Source organism: Fonsecaea erecta (assembly GCF_001651985.1).
Source record: "Fonsecaea erecta strain CBS 125763 chromosome Unknown Scaff5, whole genome shotgun sequence".
In the NCBI taxonomy this organism is placed as follows: Eukaryota; Fungi; Ascomycota; class Eurotiomycetes; order Chaetothyriales; family Herpotrichiellaceae; genus Fonsecaea; species Fonsecaea erecta.
The window spans coordinates 2,017,770-2,036,534 of NW_017387248.1; the positions used below are offsets into that span (position 1 = coordinate 2,017,770).

An 18,765-nucleotide genomic window follows, 5' to 3' on the forward strand; every position below is an offset into this window, starting at 1 on the left:
GACTTCATCAGGGCAGTGTAAAAATATAAAGGGTGATAGAGGGACAGAAGAGCTTGCTGACTGAATTGGTTGGACAATGCTTCTAGAAATATGTCTTTTGTCTTCGTTAAGGTTCTCAATTTTCACGTTTCAAGTCTGTCTTTCCTTCCCCTTTTCCATCCGCCATTTCGCATTTCTTTTCGTCTTTCGCACTATCACTTTTCGGACTAACAGTACAGGAGAAATGGCAGACTGACGCTGAACATACAGCCTGCGCCTTCGACATAACACTGTTTGCTTGCTGGAATATCCGAGAAACCCCCACGGAGAGCTGATCCATACAGCTCTAAGACTGGCAAGCCTTAACCAGGGGTATCTAACACAACAAATTCGAAAACCCAATCCTGGGTAGAACCGTCTTTCCTGACTGACCACGGTATCAGTAACCCAAAGAGCTCGAATGCAAATACCACACAAACTTATCAATTAATTGTCCTCCGAATCCATAGAAACGACGCTCCACCAGCCACCCTTTTGCTCTTTGATCCTCTTCTTGTCGTGAGTGTCTTGGTCTTCCTAAGAAAGCAGATTCTTCACGCTCGGACTAGCACTTGCCCCTAACGCATCTCTCCTGTCGTCTCTGGCGAAGGTTGGAGCGGTAGAGGGCGTAAGTGGTCTCTGTTGAGGGCTCCCCGTGATCGGCCTGGCCCCAAACCGCGGTGTGTTTGTCATCTCGACACTCGTCTGCCTGGAATGTGGTCTTCCTATGGACTGATCGCCAGCCGCTTGGGCAATTTGGACCAGAGACTGTGCTGACGGAGATTGTCTCATGCCTGGAGGTGGCGGAGGTGGCGGAGGACCTTGAGCGTACGTTCTCGAAGCAGTAGAATGAGGCGCTGCATATCCGCTCACAGGAGAATCCAGAGTCGACTGGCGGGTTGGTTCAGGATATCCCCGCGACAAAAGGCTCGAAGGCCCTAGTCCAAGATGGGGTGGTGGAACCGGGGGCCGGTCAGAGCTATATCGTGGAGGTGATGGTGGACGCGTGACTTGCGGTGGAACTGGAGGCGGTGGAATGCTATGATGAGCGTGATGAGGATGGTGAGGAGGGTGATGCCCATAAGCCGCTGAGGGAGGGGGTGAATGCTGAGGCACCAGACCTGGGCCGGGTGGTGGGGGGAGGTGGGTACGGTGCCATATGGCGAATGGTGCCCTGGCCGCCTATAAGGTGATTGACTGTATTCGGGGGCTGGTGGCGGCGGGGGTAGTGTAGGCGGAGGAGGGGGTCGATAAAGAGGCTGACCGTAGAGTGGCGGAGCTGGCGGAGAAGGGTGACGTGCTGCTCGCACGCCGGGCGAGGACCATTGGGGAGGAGGACCGCTCTGCCAAGGTGGATAATGAGACGTTGGAGCTGGAAGAGGTGGAGGAAGAGGATGAGAATGCGGTGGTGCTTCAATTGGTGGTCTATTCAACGTGTAGACGTTGGGTGGTGGAGGGAACGGTGGCTGGTGTTTGTATGGCTCCGGATCCAGTGGTACAGGCTTCTCACGAGGCTTGACCTGTGATGGAGATGAAGGGGGTGTTCGCCTGAGAATATGACACTTGTGGCACTGATACATCGTGCGGTCTTTGCCACCAGCGGTTGCGGTAAGAGTCGTACCGTCTGCGGGTTCAGCTTTGACCGCGCCATTGGTTACAACAGTATCCAGTGAGCCGTTCACCTGAGTTTCGTCCGTGACCATTTCAATCAGTGTGCCATTAGCAGCTGGCGGTGGTTCTTGTTGGAGGGGCCACCATCTGGGACTGGCATCCACAAGACAAGTACAGCACTTTTTGGGAGTGCCGCTCCGTTTCTTGGAGGCTTCGTGCGCCGCGGATTCAGCTGGTGCTGTGTCAGAGCCCACCAGCATTTCGCCCACTCCAGTGGCTCCAGGGGATTCTCGAAGACTCGTGCCACCATTCTTCTCAGTATGACTGATGGTTCCATTTGGCGCCCCGTTGACAGTACTTTCCCGCCGCTGATGCGGCTGGACCGCGGGTGCAGAGCTCGCAAAATTGGTGGCAAACTGCGCAGCGCGCCGGACAGTGCCTGTCACAGAGTTGTCCACCTGCTTATAAGTGCGAGCGAACAATTGCATGGCCGTTATCTCGGCGTCCGTCATTTCGAGCATGCCGTGCACCCAAGTAGTAGGAACATGGGTCGGGCACCAGATCCCTGCGGTGACAATGCCAGTCTCTGAACCGAGTTTCATGATGTTGGCCGTGTCGCGTCTGCTACTTTTGACCGGTTGTACGTCGAAGCCGAATATGTACTCTGCCTGGTGTGCACAGCCGACATGGAAGTAGGCGGTGCAGCTGGCCATGTGACATTTCACCGTAGGCATCCCAGATAGCTTACAGATTTTGCATATCGGCTCAAAGCGTTCTGGGGGGATGAAACCCACGCCTTCTGCATCATCAAGCAATTCCGAATTGCCAAATTTGATCTCCTTGGTCCAGAGGGCGCAAGTGATGTGGATCCAGTTGTTCCAGGCAGTCCTCTTGAGGGCCTCACGGGGGTTGACAGGACGACCTGCTGCTTCTTGTTCCATTCGCCATCTCCGGCTGGCTTCTTGTATGATCTCTCGTTCGATGCGTTCCTTTTCACGTTCCCGATCACTCTTCTTCTTGTGCGATGTTCTCAAAGGCTCCATAAGCTCTTGGGCTGTGTATTTGACAGGACAGAGAACGCATTCGTAGGTCGTTGAGACCTGTAGGTTGTGGTCGTTTCGGCACATGTCACAAAACCATGGTTTCGTGTTTGTCTTTTTCCCAACTCCATAGCATGCACCATGTACATGAAGTCTGCAGTCACGGCACTTAAGCAGTTCCAGACCAGGAGCATCGATGACCCGACACACGGCACAGGGATGGACCTTGACCCGGGGCGGATCCGGCTCGATCGCGGCAGGTTCGGGCGGCTTTTCAGGCGCCTTCTTCTTCTCCGGGACGACATCAGGAGCGGGTTGCGTGGCGTCTTTGTCGAGCTTGCCCTTCTTCTTGGGAGGCTCCTCGGGTTGAATGATGTTTTGGGGCACTTCCAAGCCAGCCTTGTTGACCTCGTCGACCGCTCGTGGAGGGATGGGATCGCCAGACATCTGATGCGCCTCAAGGATAAGACGCAAGAGTTCTTCATCCACTTTGCGCTTTGCTGCCCGGCTTCCCGAGGATGCAATTTTCTTTGAGATTTCCTCGATATCTTCGTACTGGACAGCATATTTGCGCCAAAGATAGGCACATCGGCCACATAGAGCCAGTGTGAGCCACCCACTCTTATCTTTACTGTTTTTCGCCGAGGGATCCTTGGGTACCAGTGTGCCCGGTGGCGTTCCCGGTGCACGTCGCCATTGCCTGGAATGTTGAGTCCAACAAAATTTGCAGACAAAGCTTCGCTTCTTCTGCGCCGCCTTCTCATCATCGAAGGCCGAGTCATCCTGGTCATGAGCAACATCGTCCAGGAGTTTGGGCACATTGCCCTCTTTGTCCGCTCGTTTGGATTCCTTTTTCGAACGTCGGCCCTCGAAATTGCCCCAGATCTGTCGACCCTTTTCGGTTTTTTTCCACATATAGTAAAACCGAACAATCCGAGATTCCTTGACATTTCCAACATGGCGAGTCACAGCATGGAGCTCACTTCCGTATTTAGCTACACCTTCTTCGAAACGCTTAATTTCGTCGCGGGAGAGCTCAGGCTGCTTCAAGTCACCCTTCAAGCTGAGTTCCGTCATGGCTTTCAATGCCTTCTCGACATTATATTCATTCTCTTGCAGCTTTTCGATCGCTTTGGTGAGAAAGTCAACAGACGAATCGAGCAGATTGTATTTGGCAGCAATTGGTTTGACCCTCGCCATGTAGTCGTCAACCAAGTACTCTGGATCAACAGGTCCCGAAACGTCATCACCCCCTCTTTCTGAAAGTTGTCCTGGTTCCGGCATCTTGAAGAGCAATTGAGCAGTATGCTCTTTTTTGCCCTTGATTTCAACAGGCTCATCCTGTCCTCGGGGGACGTAGCCAACCGGCTCGTCAATCACCCACTTAGGACGCTTCAGCTTCTGATCTCTGTCGGTATCGGTGCCGGTGTCCTTGGAGCCTTTGGCACCCTTGATGTGATGCGCATTTTTCAAGTATTTTCGCTTGATCTCAGCAGGCTTCACTAATTCAACGGGACGCCCGTGCCACACATTGACGTTGGCTTGGTGCCGAGGGCCTAATCTGGAGCTTGCTCGAGGATATATCCGATCATCATAGTCTAGTGCATCTTCAACCCGAGAGTGAACACCGAGGTACCGCCATGGCCACAGATTTGCCTGGGCAATTTGTTCCTTGGTCGGTGCCGGATGTGGCTCGGGTGCGATGCTGCTTTCACGGGTGTCCCGACTCTTTGCGTGATTCTCGTCCTCGTCCTCATCCATGGGGTCGTCTTCGTCCCCATGACCAACTTCTGAGCCTGCGGGTGTATTTCGATTGTCCATTTTCATTTCCTGGGCCCGGCTACAATGGGCACAGGCCCACGCAAACCCTCGAGCAGGCTTTTTCAGCAGCGGTGGCCGGACGCACTGCATGTGGTATGTCCGCTTGCAAACTGCGCAGTCCACGGAGTCGTGGTTGCTCGCAAACTGTTCACACTTTGTACACTTTTTGCTCTCACTGGTCAGATCACGACCGCGGCCGATCTCAACCAAGACAAATTTCCAGCGTTGATCTAGGACAGTCTTGACATGCTGCGGGACGTTGACGACCTTGCTCGTGGGAATGACCTCGTAATATCGGTGCATGTAGCGGTCATACAATTTATCAAACCAAAAAGAATCTTGCTGGCCGCGGTATTCGTCCATATTAGATATTTCCGAGAGATGACGGATGTTGCATTTCCCGCGCAGCGATGTGAGGGGGCAGGTGTCGGAATGCATCGAAGCGAAGACAACCCGTGTGTCCTGGACTCTTCGGAGGATGTCTTTGGGGCGATAGTACCAATTGACTCGAATGGCATCGATGGGACCGTCGGGGTCGTTCTTCGCGTGCAGGAATTCCATGATACGCGCAAGGTAGTAGGGTTCTCCCGGAGGTTCGCAGATGAGGTAGACATGGTCTAGATGTCAATCAGCACATAATACAAAAGAGATATTACCAGGGGATTACGGAAGTACCGTTGGCCTGAATGGTGGTGCCGTCATCGGCGACCAGTTGATTTTTAGCATTCAGCTTATATCCAGAGCGTTTAAAGCTCATCATATTTGTTTCGACATAGCCTCTGAACGGCACCGAGGCGATAGGTTTCGAGCGCGAACCGTTGCCCATCGTTGAGTTTGCGGCCACGGTATGATTGCTGCCGGGATGTTTTCTTTTCTTCGAAGGTGCAGGAGCCGTGTTAGGAGCGGGTGTTGATGCATTGGGCGCAGGGGCAGTTTCAGAGGGCTTGTCGTGATGAGAGTTGTTGACGGATGCAAAGCTCGGAGTCGAAGGCTGCTGCTGCTGCTGCTCGCTCGCTGCGGCAGATGATCGCTTACTCGACCGACTCGGTTTGGACAGTGCCTCTATTTCGAGATCCAACTCCCGGTCCTCGGCGTAGTTTGGGCGCGTGCCACCTGTCCGATTTCTTGAGCGAGTGCCGTACGGGCCAGTGATAGAATTGTCTCCATTCTCGAGGGGCGGCTGTAACGAGGAAGTGGACGCGGTCGCAGTCATGGGCTGTGACTGGGGCGTGTCGAGGGGGCCCGCAGGCGTGAGCGTAGGCGCGGGCGCAGTCTCAGGTCCAGGCGACACATCTACACTTCGACTACCATTCCCAAGTGCGCTTGACGGTGCATCGCTCTGTGTATGTGCTGGTGCATCTGACGGCTCGTTGGGTCGGGGGTCTGGTGGTGCTGTCGCGACTGGAGGACTCTCAACTGTCGACATGACGAGTTGAGAGAAAGCGAGCGGCGGAAAACCAGGTGCGGTAAGCCCTGCTTTATCGCATGTCGACCGGGGGAGGAGTTGACCTGAGTAGGGCTGCAGCGACGACGGCTTCCTCGCAGCTGATCAGCTGAGGACGTCTCGGCACCAAATAAATGGGTAATAAGTGTCTCAAAGCAGACTTTACAGAGGAATCGATACAAGTGAGAGCGTAAAACAAGTCCAGGAAAAGTCGAGGCTTGAGGAGGGCAGTCGTGACCGAGAAGGGAGGAAAATACCGTGGTCGGCGGAGTGGGCGATAGTATGGACTATATCTCGGACAAGGCACGCGCCAGGATGCTGCGTTGTGCGGGTCTTTTTAGCGCCTAGTCGGCTGGTGAATGTCGACGCGGTAAAAATCCCGAAGTCGAAAAGCGAGAGATGCAGAACGGGTGGGGGAAAAGCACAGAGAAGGACAATCCTCAAATACGGGGTCGGGGAGTAGTTGGGTGTATCGAAACGGGGGAGGGGGAAGAATAGAATGGGAAGGAAGAAAGAGGCTGAGGGAAGAAAGAACAAGAAAGGAATGGGGTGAAGAAAGAGGTCGATGGGAAGGACAGACACTCGGCAGAGGCAAGGAAAAATGCGGCCTAGTCGACAAGGTTTGAGCCTTAGTCCGGAAAGATAGTGTATGAGGACGAGTGACAAGGGAGAGGAAGCGAGTCTGAGTGGACGCCGGTTCAATGCCGAGATGTTGCGAGGTTAATGCTCCCAGGTCGACGGCAAAAGATGAGCTAAGAGAGTCAGAGCCAACCTGCAAATACGAGGGCTGTTGGACAGGAGCACCACCAGGTGACTGGAGGGGAGGGCGTGAGAGAGAAGAGTCCCGGTTAGGCGAAAGCTGCTCGAAGGCAGATCGCGGACACAGACACATACGACACACAAGAAGGCAGACAAGAGAGCACGAAACAAGAATAAGAACGGGGGTCAGAGGCAGCTCGAGAGTGTGTGGAGAGGGGGGGAGGAAGGGGGGCCACAAAAGATGTGCTTGGGAAAAGTGGATGAGTTGCATGAGAATGTGTGGATCTTCTACAAGGCAAGGAAAGAAACGCTAAAAATGAACAGCAGACGAAGAGAAGAGAAAGACATTCCTGGAGTGCAGTTGAGGTTGGAAACCTTAGAGGCTTGAGCAAATCATGCAGGGTCTCCTAACGTGATTCGGTACGCTGACGACATTACTCATGACTCTGGCCTGGTGCTGCCCACCACCGCCCACCGCTGCTGTGCCACACCATGATATGAGATGAGCCACGATCCTGCTCACCTTGGGTCTCGATCTCTCTTGTTTTGACTTGTTCAACACAAATCCCTACTGTTTCTCATTCCGCCATATATGCGCCTATGTCTGGGAGGGAAAGGGCCCCTGGATTAAGGGCCCGAGCCGCCACCACATGTTGGCTGCAGCATCAACCTGTCATGTGTGTCGCATCGTTAGATCGGTCTGAAGGCTGGACTTCTCTCTCCCTTTCTCTCTCTTTGTGATGAAAATCGAGAGTTGTGGAATTCCGGGCCCCCTCGATTCAGAAGGTAGCGGAAGAGGTGAGGTCGGTTGGTGGCGACCAACGAGCCCGGCTGCTTAGTGTCCGAGGACCCCTTGGCGTCACCTGACCTGTGATTTCCCTCTGTTAATTTTGACCACATCTCTATTCTGCCCTCTACCCTTGCCATGGCCACGTAAATCCAATCGTGCTCTGGGACGCCGAATGAATGGTGTCAATGAACTAGGCGCTATGCGTTTGCCATTCTACAACTACTTTTGCCACGTTTCTCCCCCCGAGATGATGCTCTGACAGCGCTGGGAGTCTTCTCGCAAAATTGGGTCGGGGCCTCCCCGAACCTCCACTCACCACTTACTTCGCACTGAGGATGGCCCATCACTTCGCCAGCCTGTCCTCCTGTTCCCTGGACTAAACACCAAAATCTTTCTCTGTGCTCGACACCACCGCCTCCAATGTGCCTGTTTCCGCGGTTGCAATGGCAATCACACCTCCAATTCATGATTGAAACTTGGCGGTAGTTATTCTACTACCGGATACTTTATCGCAGATTGTGTGTGATATTATATGATATGATGGCTGCATTTCTGGCCCGCCAACCTCCAGTTTCCGTCAAGGCATTCTTATTCTTGTAGGCGCCATGGGCCGTCAAGGAAACCGTTTTCGTGTGTGGTGCTCGGGCGAAGGTGGATTGGGGGTGTGGGTGGCCGGGCTTCCGCGGTAAGTGGCTCTCGGACTTGGCAACTGACCCGAACTCTTAGAGTTTAGGCTATTCCTCTATTGGACTCGCCTTTTTCCCTGTTTATCTTGCAGATATTAATGCGCTTGGGCTTGCCTTGGTTGGCACGATCTAGATCGCGTTGCTGTTTACATGCCGACCAATGTTATCGAGACTGTTCCTCACGGCTGAAGTGCCAGAGACGGATCTGACTAGATCACTCTAAAGGACTGATGCATTTACTGAATGGACGCTACAGAATATCGCGTTTTACCTGTAATGTCAACACACGGGTCCCGCTTTATGAGATTCGAAGGCACCATCATACATCAGTACGCCGTACCGTCTGGCCATACCACTTCTGTTGATCTTGTCCGCAATCAGAGCTACAATACAAAGCCATCAGCAGGTGTTAAGCGTACCATTGACGAAGTTCATGATGTTCAATTGGGTCTTCCAATCCACGGCCAATCATCAGTCCAACCGCCACAGACCGTTGACGCGCCTCTTATCCGTCGCGATCGCCGTCCACCTCGCATTCAAGCCAGCCGTATTACTAGAGTAGATGGCAGTGATGATAGCAAAGCTGCCGTCGATGACGCACCCGTTCATCTACCTTCGATCAAATCATCTACTCCAGGCCCTTCACAAAACCCCTTCCTCAGCCTTCGACATCCGAGATATGCTTTACCCTCCCAGTTAGTTGACAATTTCGAATCGCTCGGTGTGCGCGCCATATACCCATGGCAGTCGTATTGCCTATTGGGCCGGGGATTGCTGACGGGGGAACAAAACCTGGTGTATACGGCTCCCACCGGTGGAGGTAAGTCATTGGTGGCAGATGTCATTCTGATCAAACGAGTCATTGAAGATCCTACAACGAAAGGGATTTTGGTCCTCCCCTACGTCGCTCTCGTCCAGGAGAAGTTGAAGTGGCTTCGTGCTCTGGTGGATAAGGTAGCCAAAGAAGTCGGCGACAGCCCTAGTGGCGTGCCAACACCGACATGGCGCCGGCCAAGCCCATTGGTTCGAGTCGGCGGGTTCTTTGGTGGGAACAGACTGAACATCAACTGGTCAGATTGCGATATCGCCGTCTGCACCATTGAGAAAGCCAACTCGTTGGTCAACAGCGCCATTGATGAAGGCAAATCCGGCGAAATAGGCGTGGTGGTTCTCGATGAAGTTCACATGATCAACGATGAACATCGGGGATACCTCATGGAACTCCTTGCCACGAAGCTGATGTCGCTTGCTTCTAGGGACAAGAAGGTTCAGATCGTAGGTATGAGCGGCACCCTACCAAATCCACAATTACTGGCCCAATGGCTGAATGCGAAATATTATATCGCAAACCACCGTCCAATTCCCATCGAGGAACATCTCGTGTATGAGAATGCCATCTATTCCACAGCGAACGCAAAAGAATTCTTCCGCACAGCAAGTCAGTTGGCTGCTGGTGATGCACTTCCAACACCACGACCAAGGCCACAGCGGGCGATTGCTAAATCAAAGCACCCGGAGCTCGGGAACTCGACACCAAATGCCGTTATCGCATTGGCTGTTGAGACTGCCCTTGCTGGACAAGGTGCGCTGATATTCTGTGGTAGTCGAATGAGTGTGGAGAACACAGCACTCTTGGTTAGCAGTGCTCTGCCTACTGATCACCTTGATGGAGACGCTTTGGACAGGCGGCAAGACTTGCTGGCATCGCTATGTGCACTTCCTGGTGGATTTGAACCCTCGTTTTCCAAGGTCATTCCATGCGGAGTCGGCTTCCACCATGCAGGATTGACCACTGAAGAGCGAGAGCTCGTTTGCGGAGCATATGACGCAGGGATCCTGCGTGTGATGGTGGCGACGTGCAGTCTCGCCGCCGGCATCAATCTCCCGGCAAGGAGGGTGATACTATATGGGCCTCGAATGGGCCGAGAGCTGGTGGGTCCTGCGATGCTTCGACAGATGCGGGGACGTGCTGGCCGCAAGGGCAAGGACGAAGTCGGCGAGACTTACCTTTGCTGTCAGAAGACCGATCTGGAGGCTGTGGCAGAATTACTCGAGGCGGAAATGCCTCCGGTAGAAAGCTGCCTGACACCTGAGAAGCGAGGGTTCAAGAGAGCTCTTCTCGAGGTCATTGGTACCCGAATGGCGTCCAGTGTGACATCGTTGAACGAATATGTCCGCTCATCGCTGCTTTGGCATAGCATTGATCACTCACAAGTCGCGGAAATGGTCGACACGGCGAAGAAGGCGTTACTCCAGGATGGATTGCTTCAAGAGGGAGAATACGATGGTTGCCTCGAACCGACCAGACTGGGAACTGCCGTCGTTGCGTCTGGTCTCGGTCCCGAGGATGGGGTTTTTGTCTACTCTGAACTGCGCCGAGCGCTCGAATCGTTCGTCATGGATGGTGAGATGCACATATTTTATCTTTTCACCCCAGTTCAGACTATGGGGCTCGCGGAAATCTCATGGTTGACTTTCCGAAACCAACTGGAAGGTCTCGACGACAGCGGGATGCGTGCGATGCGACTTATTGGTGTCAATCCAGCTTTTGTCAACCGGCTTGTCAATAGCGGTGCCCAGCTAAAGGAAAATACGGCTGAAGAGATACATTTGGCGCGAATCTATCGCAGGGCATATTGCGCGTTCCAGCTCCGAGACCTCTGCAATGAGATGCCAATTCACGAGATCAGCCTCAAATATTCCGTGCCACGGGGACAAGTGCAGACACTGGCTCAAAGCTGTCACGGATTTGCAGCGGGGATGATCAAATTCTGCGAGAGGATGGACTGGGGAATGCTGGGGGCTGTGCTGGAACATATGCTCGACCGTCTCCGTGCGGGCGCTCGGGCCGATCTCCTGGAGATGGCTCAGATAGCATTCGTCAAGAGCCGCATGGCCCGATTGCTGTGGGAGAACGGTTTCAAGAGTGTTCGAGCTCTGAGCGAGGCCGATCCGCAGGCACTGGTACCGATCATGTTGCAGGCGCACACTAGGAAAACAAAATTGCAGGGCGAGGCAGCCGCCAAATTCAGAGAAAAGTTATTGTCCAAGGCAGAGATCATAGTCGGCAGCGCGAACAGACTGTGGGAGAGACAACAAATGGTCCGGTGGGAGGAAGAGTGATGGCCTGGATATACGGGAGTATGACGCCCTCATTGCTAGGTGCAGTTGCCCAGATCCGCATTGGGCGGATAACTTCCAGCTTGTCATTGGCAGCTGCCGTGAGGGTCGAAGTATTTTCCTGGTGCCTTGCATTAGCGGTGCCGTGCCTCCCTCACCCAGGCCAGCAACGGAGGGGGAAACAGGTCTTTGCCGCTTTGAGCACTGTCAACACCCCTTGGAGGTGAGTATCAGCAACACCCGCAAACGAGCGGGCTGTGCGAAGCTAGCAATGCAAGCGAGGGTAGCACGGGTGGAGAGGTTTATCTGAGAATTGATCGGTGGTGATCTCTCTTCGCCGAAGCTGCCGACGATAGGAATCTAGCATCAGGGCTGGTCGAGGATGGCGTGAATGGCGGCCAGGTCTGTCTGATTCCATTGCCTACATATTACAACGCCGGTGCGCGCTGACAAATGGCCGAACGGGCGGTCTTGGTGGACTCTCAGGTCTGATTACTTGAGGAATAGATACTGGGAGAGAATAGCGCTCAAAGCAGAGCTCCGGAAGGTTGTTTTGGCTGATTTCGCTGAGTGGATTACAAAGAGGACATCAATGGGTCACAGAGTTCATTCCGCACTGCGACAGCAGCAGGCCCCGGCTGATTGGCTGGTCTCGGCTGTGCTTTTGCAATCCTCTGTCAGCTTTTCATAAGCTCTGCGGCGGGCTGGTCGCTGGGTGGCCGCCGAGTCACCGCGTTTTCCGAGGCTGAAAACTTGATCTCTCGATAGGGCAGGGGAATTTGGAAAAGCTCTGCGGCGATCGACCTGGTTCGCGGGAGCCAGTGGGAGATAGCGTCAATACCTGAGCAGGGGACAGTGGGAGTTGCAAGGAGATATTCGTTGCTCGAGTAATGCTGCTGTAGGTGTTGCGACGGTGAGTCGAAGTCGAGCACCAACTGCAATGTACTCCGTAGGTACTCGTCATTACACATTGGTCTCTTATTAGCAGACAGGCTTATTAGTTGCATACAGGACAGTATTACCAGCTGTGCCGCACACTTCCTGTTGCGGGCACCTCTAAGTAGTCCTCTGGCGTCATTCTAGGCCCCACTGGTAGCTCAAGCATCGCTACAACCGCCTAACAGCTGCCCACTAATGTGGTGCGGGGATCCCTGTCACCACCTATAGTTGCTCTTCGAGACCTTCCCAATCCGTTCTGGGCTCTGAGTTCCAGGCACACCCGGCACAGCCCCTCGTATGAAACCCAAGGTAAACAAGGTGCAAGGGGGCAAGTTCCGCGGTGGTACTGGTGGTGATGATGATGAAGCTTCATCGTAGGATCACTCTGCCTTCTATTGAGCTGCAACGCCGCACGAAGGGCCGTGAGCGGATACAAAAACCTCGAGACTTTCCCCTCCTCTCGTATCTGCTTCGTCCTCTCTTCTCCATCTTCCAGCTTCGTCTTCGAGCCCATCTGTCTCTTGTCTCCGTCTTCTTCTCTATCTTAACTCCCATAACCAGCACACAACTCCTACACAATGGCTCCCAAGATCGCCATCATCTACGTACGTCGCTGTCTCACACTCCCGTTCACCTTCGCCGTCTACCACTCTTACTCGTGGTCAACGTCGCTTGCAGATCTACATCTGTCGTGGTTGCTAACCGATCATCCCGGGTGAACAGTACTCCATGTACGGCCATGTCGCCCAACTGGCCCAGGCAGAGAAGAAGGGTATTGAGGCAGCCGGTGGCACCGCCGATATCTACCAGTACGTTGCGCGGAGATTCGACCGTCCCCCTTGAAGAGACAGGCCAGCGAAGACTAACCTTGGCCTGTCTAGAATCGAGGAAACCCTCCCCCAAGAGGTTCTGGGCAAGATGCACGCCCCAGGCATGAATAAGGACGTTCCCGTCATCACCCCCGAGATCCTGGTCAAGTACGATGCTTTCCTCTTCGGCGTTGCCACCCGTTACGGCACATATTCCGCCCAGTGGAAGACCTTCATCGATAGACTCGGCGGACAATGGCAGGCCGGCGCTCTCTTTGGAAAATACTTCGGCCTGTTCATCAGCACGGCCACTATGGGCGGTGGGCAAGAGACCACAGCCATCACGGCCCTCTCGTCGTGGATTCACCAGGGCATGATCTATGTGCCCTTGGGTTATGCCAAAGCCTTCCCTATCATGGCCGACCTCAGCGCAGTCCGTGGCGGTAGCCCATGGGGCGCAGGCACATTTGCCGGTGCCGACGGGTCCCGACAGCCTTCGTCCTCCGAGTTGGAGCTCGCTACCATCCAGGGCAAATCCTTCTACGAGCTAGTCAGCAAGGTCAGTTTCGCGTGACTAGATGGCAGTGCCGAAGAGAAGAAGCCTGCCACAGGAAACGATGTGAAGCCGGCAGAAAGCAAGGTCGCCCCGGCGCCTGCGAAACCATCACAACCAATGCAGACAGATGACAAGGAAGAGGAGAGCGGGCCGTGTGGATTGCCCAAGAAGTGCGTGATTTTATGATCGCTGTTGTCGCATAATGGGGGAGCATGTGGAGAGTTGAGGATGCGGCATGAGAGGAGGAAAAATTAAGATACCATTCTGTCAATACACGTCTCACGAACACACAAAGTTTGAAGAGATCGAGAACGAAGCTTCTTGTTTAGAAGAAGCCTCTATGCTCGTTGATCAATAGGCTTTTCAAATGAAAGTAACCTTCACGACTCCAATTGGGCCCCAACTGTGGCCCAGGCTCACCAGGCCTTGCAGTAGCCACAAAATGGAGCAATTCAGGCCACCCCAATTGATGACGAGTCGGGCAACGATAGACACGTTGTTCCTAGCCACGCAGGAGTTCGGGGCGGGATGGGGCCACCTCCACACCCTAACGAGTAACTTGCCACCAGGCTGCTGTCATAAAGATTTCCCCGGCTTGTGACACCAGAGGGCGGAACATCTAATCTCATCTGCAGAGCATCCGTCGAGTCTGTGCAGTCTATTATCAGGAAATGTCAAGTGCGCAGGCGGCGGCGGCCTCACTGCTTGAGGCCTATGGCCCCTACCCCATTGCCAGAACCTTTGCTGCCACCGATTCGGTGCCCGAACTTTTAGATTCAGAGGTGCCCGCATACAGCGCCGCCTTTGATGCGGATCCTTCGGTCAAGAGGCATTCTGCCTGCGATGAGTGCAGTCCGTCCTCTGAATGTGCCACGGCCCTGATCTAGACTCACAATACCCTCAGGAAAGCGCAAGTTGAAGTGCTCAGGCGAACCCACTGGTTGTGAACGATGCGTCAAGCAGCAGTTGACGTGCCATTACTCGGCTCAGAAGCAAATGGGAAGACCACGCAAGAGACAAAGGACTGACGACTTCCCTCAGGCGGACGACCTCTCCTCTGCACATACGTCTCGTTTCACAGGTCCTCTACAGCCTCCTCCGATTCCGGCCTATTACCATCATCCGCGTCATCCTCCACCGCCCGAGGTTGTCGAACCTGTGATTGACCCAGAACTCTCTGAAAAAGCCGTTGAGCGTACAAATTTTGAGAACATCTGCAATGCTCCCATAAGCCAGTCCATCAAACGGACCAGCGACGACGCCCGCGCCGCTGCGGAGAGGGCACACTCCTCAAAGATTGGCAGTGGTGGCAGCCAGCTCCCTGCACGAGGCTCGAGCAGCACCTCACCGTACGATGGGCCTCGCACGCCTCCAGGAGGAAACGACACTATGTCCAAGGTCACCTACCCAATTGACATCTCGCTGTGGCCGGACTTCAGTGACATGACCATGCTTCCAATGCTGGTACAAGACAGCCACGAGTACGAGAAACAGTTAAACAACGCGGGCCCGGACTCTTCTGCGTCTTGTGGCACAGGGTCTCGGCCGCATCACAACCAGCCTTCGGAGCCCAACACACATCCAAGCACGTTGAACCAACTGCCCGTCATGCCAGCTTGCCCCTGCCTGCCCAACCTCTATCTCACGCTCTCGACTCTGTCCGCCCTGTCCGCATTTCCTGTGTCATCCGGTATGATAGATACCCTCCTTGCTGCACATCGCACAGGTCGCGCCGTCCTTTATTGCCCCGTTTGCCCTCAGAAGCTACAATCGGGGTCTCTGAACGTATTTATGAGCACCATGTTGATTACTGTGCTTACGGATCATTGGCACCGCGTCAAAAAGGCCAGTGCCAGAGAGCTGAAGGTTGGATTTGGTAGCGCGGAATCAGAGCCACCAGATGATATCACGGAACCCATGGGCGTCCGCGAAGACCTCGAGTGGCGCACATTTGGATATTATCTAGTTCGAGCGTATGTTGTGGGCGACCAACCAATCCCTGACCCGCCCAACGCGCCCTCGTCCAATACTTCTTGGAGAAAACCGCAAGTCGTGCCCACGCAAATATCTTCAGAGGATAGCGATACATCCACCATTTACACACTCGAATCGCTCGTGGCAGCTATCGAAAGGCGGCAGAAACAATGGCATGATGTTCAACCCTACCACGACTCACAGGAATTTCCTCCTCGTCTGGAGCACCATCATTTAGACGCTGGTGCTCACGGTTTGCCACGAGGGTACACATCAGGGATGACGCTCGAGGATCTTAAGAAGTGCGAAGAAGAGAATCGGGCGAGCGGTGGTGCCGATGACGGATTGCTCTGTTTGAGGCTTGTGAAGCATTCCAGGATCATGCTGGGGACCCTGGATGGAGGTGTACCGAGAATCGAATGACGGATCAAATACCTACCTCAGGAACGACGTCACTTGGACTGATCAGATAAAGGTCGAGGCAAGACCAGCAAAAGATTTGTTGTCCGTTGTCAGCGATGTCTCTCCGATCGAAAGCGACCTTTGACGACAGATGAGGCTTGCGGGATACTGCCTTCGAGCGACAGGGCGAACCCCGGGATATGGGAGCCTTTTAGATTCCATTTGTCTGCAAAGATCGGGACAACGATCAACAAGCACAAACACCTATTCTTTACCCACAATCCAGGCCTTGAAAACCCTACTCTCATATGTGGCGTCTCCTCTTTTGGAGTGACGCTCAAGCTAATATCTGCTTCGGCCAACCCCTGTACGAGTACCGGTCCTTTTTATATATATCCTCTACCCAGTCGGAGGTTGGCAAGAACATAAAGTGGCGTTACTGACCAACTTTCGTTCGAGCCGCAAACCTGGCCAAAAATGTTATTGACCGACATCCCCATCTCTCGCGGAGCACACTTCTAGTTGTGGGCTGTAAAGTATTAGCACTTGTGCGCTCTTTGCCATTGATATGGTCCTGAATCTCGTCCCAGAAGGGATTCAACGAGCGATTGAAGTTGATGCGGAGCTCGGCGTATTCATCCGGACAATGTCAGTGGTCCTTGTAACTGACCTGTCTGAACGTTGTCTGGCGCTCTGCATCAAGTAAACTACCTCGGTGCAGCTCGGTTACGAGACACGCACCGAGTCAAGGTCGGTCCAGTCATGTTGGGGCCCATATACATATCACTGCCAGAAGACATCGACGTATACAGCTTACCTGCTGGGACACCTGCAATACAAGTCAGGCCGTCTTCTGAGTGGCCCCTTCTTGTGTGTGACTTGGTGATCTAACTTCAGCCCGGCAAGATGAACCCAAACCCTACAGCAAAATCCGGCTCGCGCCACGAGCTCGACGACGCCTCGCTGAGCAAATATCTCGCCGACTCAAATACTATTCCAGGGTTGAAGGCCCCTGTTGTGTCGACGAAAATTGGCTACGGCCAGAGTAATCCGACCTACTTTCTCGATGATGCTGCGTACGTTTATCCCTGTTCGTTGCCCAACCTGGCCAGCCTACATCTTGTCCGTGGATTGGATAGGTCTCCACGATGAGATTGCATTTCATTACTGGGTTCCCGGCTCCCCCTTGATCTGAATGCGGGAATGGTTGCGTGCAGTCTCCTGCGACGGCTTGTGGAGAGCTCATGGTTGAACATCCTGCATGTCCGAGTTGCCAATATTCCTGTCATTTATACATCCGTTTATTTCTGTTAAGACTGACACTCTACCTAGAGGCACACGCTTCATCCTGCGCAAGAAGCCATCGGGAACAATCATCAGCCCCGTTGCTCACCAGGTCGATCGCGAATTTCGGGTCCTGGAAGCCTTGGGCTCAGTCAAAGGGTTTCCTGTGCCGAAAGTCTATACGCTTTGCATGGACCCAAGTGTCATTGGGACTCCATTTTATGTGAGCCTCATTCGATCTCTCTCCTAGCCTTGACGTCCACTGTGGATATGGCTGACTGGTGCGACATTCAGGTTATGGAATTCGTAAAGGGCAGGATAATAACAGATCCCGACCTGGGATCCCTTTCCCCGTCGGATCGAAGACAGGCGTAAGTTGGTACCGGCCATTGAAAACTGCCCAACCAGGTGCCCTCAATTTGATTTTGTGAATCCTCCAAGCATCCCCGGGCACCAGCTGATTTGAGCTCATCAGTTGGATCTCTCTCGTGGAAACTCTCGCCTGGTTGCACAGCATCGATCCAGACTCGATCGGCTTGTCCAACTTCGGCAAAAAGAAAGGTTTCTATCAACGACACTGCAACACCTTCCAACGCATAGAGGCTCAACAGTCCAAGGTCAAAGACATCAACACGGGAAAGGAACTCGGCCGCGCACACGAACATTACGACGAGATGGTCGACTTTGTCAGGACCAACATGACCAGTGACAGGTATTCCATCGTCCATGGAGATTACAAGTTCGACAACGTGGTAAGTTTGGGACCACGCAAAGATGGTCTGGCACGTGGAGCATTTCTGTACGCTTTGAAATCTAACCGCACGATATGTGTAGGTTCTCCATCCCACAGAGCCCCGTGTGATTGCCATTCTCGACTGGGAACTCTCCACGATCGGCCACCCTCTGATGGACGCCGTCTACGTGATCGGTCCTTTCTGGAACGAAATCACAAAAGCCGGCCATCCCGTGTCCAACGCCAACAAGACGTCGACGACCAATTCGTATCAATCTTCTCCCTATGCCCCCGCCAACCGCGCCCGATCCGGCATGCCCGAGCCCGACGAGCTTCTCGACCGCTACGCGCGGATTACGGGCTTTGACCCGCGCAAGGAGGGCTCTCCGCCGGGAAAGGACTTTGAGATCGCGAAGATCTTCCACTACGTGCGCGGCGGGACCATCTCGCACGGTATCCAGGCACGCACCATCAGCGGCCAGGCCAGCAGCGACTTCTCGCACGTGTATTTCGAAAATACCCGCAAGAGTCTTGACGAGGCGTATCGTATGATGCAGCGGTTGAAGCAGCAGAACGGTGGGCTGGGGCAGGGAGCGAAGGCCAAGTTATAGTCCTTGCTTGTAGGAGATGTGCAGAAAAACTGGCACAGCGCGAAAGGACTGAAAGTCCCCAACATCTGCGGTCAAGTTACTGCACGGCTGGGTCTGAGGGATCAAGTGGTAAAGAAATCAGTGAATAGAACAAGGCCGTCTGAAGGGAGTGGGTGTCTCCGGAGTACA

The 18,765-nt window shown here is 53.8% G+C and overlaps 4 protein-coding genes across 4 annotated transcripts; 3 read left to right on the forward strand and 1 right to left on the reverse strand.

Moving 5' to 3' along the window:
• Window positions 1-956: 956 nt before the first annotated feature.
• Window positions 957-5,916, reverse strand: AYL99_06792 (hypothetical protein; the record flags this gene model as incomplete). The annotated part of the gene is made up of 2 exons (XM_018838301.1): window positions 957-5,107; window positions 5,166-5,916. 2 exons carry the CDS (start codon window positions 5,914-5,916, stop codon window positions 957-959), a joined length of 4,902 nt encoding a protein of 1,633 aa, XP_018692861.1.
• Window positions 5,917-8,445: 2,529 nt separating this feature from the next.
• Window positions 8,446-11,292, forward strand: AYL99_06793 (hypothetical protein; the record flags this gene model as incomplete). Its single annotated transcript, XM_018838302.1, has 1 exon — window positions 8,446-11,292. One exon carries the CDS (start codon window positions 8,446-8,448, stop codon window positions 11,290-11,292), a length of 2,847 nt encoding a protein of 948 aa, XP_018692862.1.
• A 1,514-nt stretch (window positions 11,293-12,806) lies between these two features.
• AYL99_06794 (hypothetical protein) lies at window positions 12,807-15,990 on the forward strand (the record flags this gene model as incomplete). The annotated part of the gene is made up of 5 exons (XM_018838303.1): window positions 12,807-12,833; window positions 12,952-13,037; window positions 13,110-13,596; window positions 14,229-14,445; window positions 14,498-15,990. The coding sequence occupies 5 exons, from the start codon at window positions 12,807-12,809 to the stop codon at window positions 15,988-15,990; spliced, it is 2,310 nt and encodes a 769-aa protein (XP_018692863.1).
• Window positions 15,991-16,875: 885 nt separating this feature from the next.
• AYL99_06795 (hypothetical protein) lies at window positions 16,876-18,597 on the forward strand (the record flags this gene model as incomplete). The annotated part of the gene is made up of 5 exons (XM_018838304.1): window positions 16,876-17,045; window positions 17,302-17,476; window positions 17,548-17,624; window positions 17,729-18,005; window positions 18,088-18,597. The coding sequence occupies 5 exons, from the start codon at window positions 16,876-16,878 to the stop codon at window positions 18,595-18,597; spliced, it is 1,209 nt and encodes a 402-aa protein (XP_018692864.1).
• Window positions 18,598-18,765: the final 168 nt, after the last annotated feature.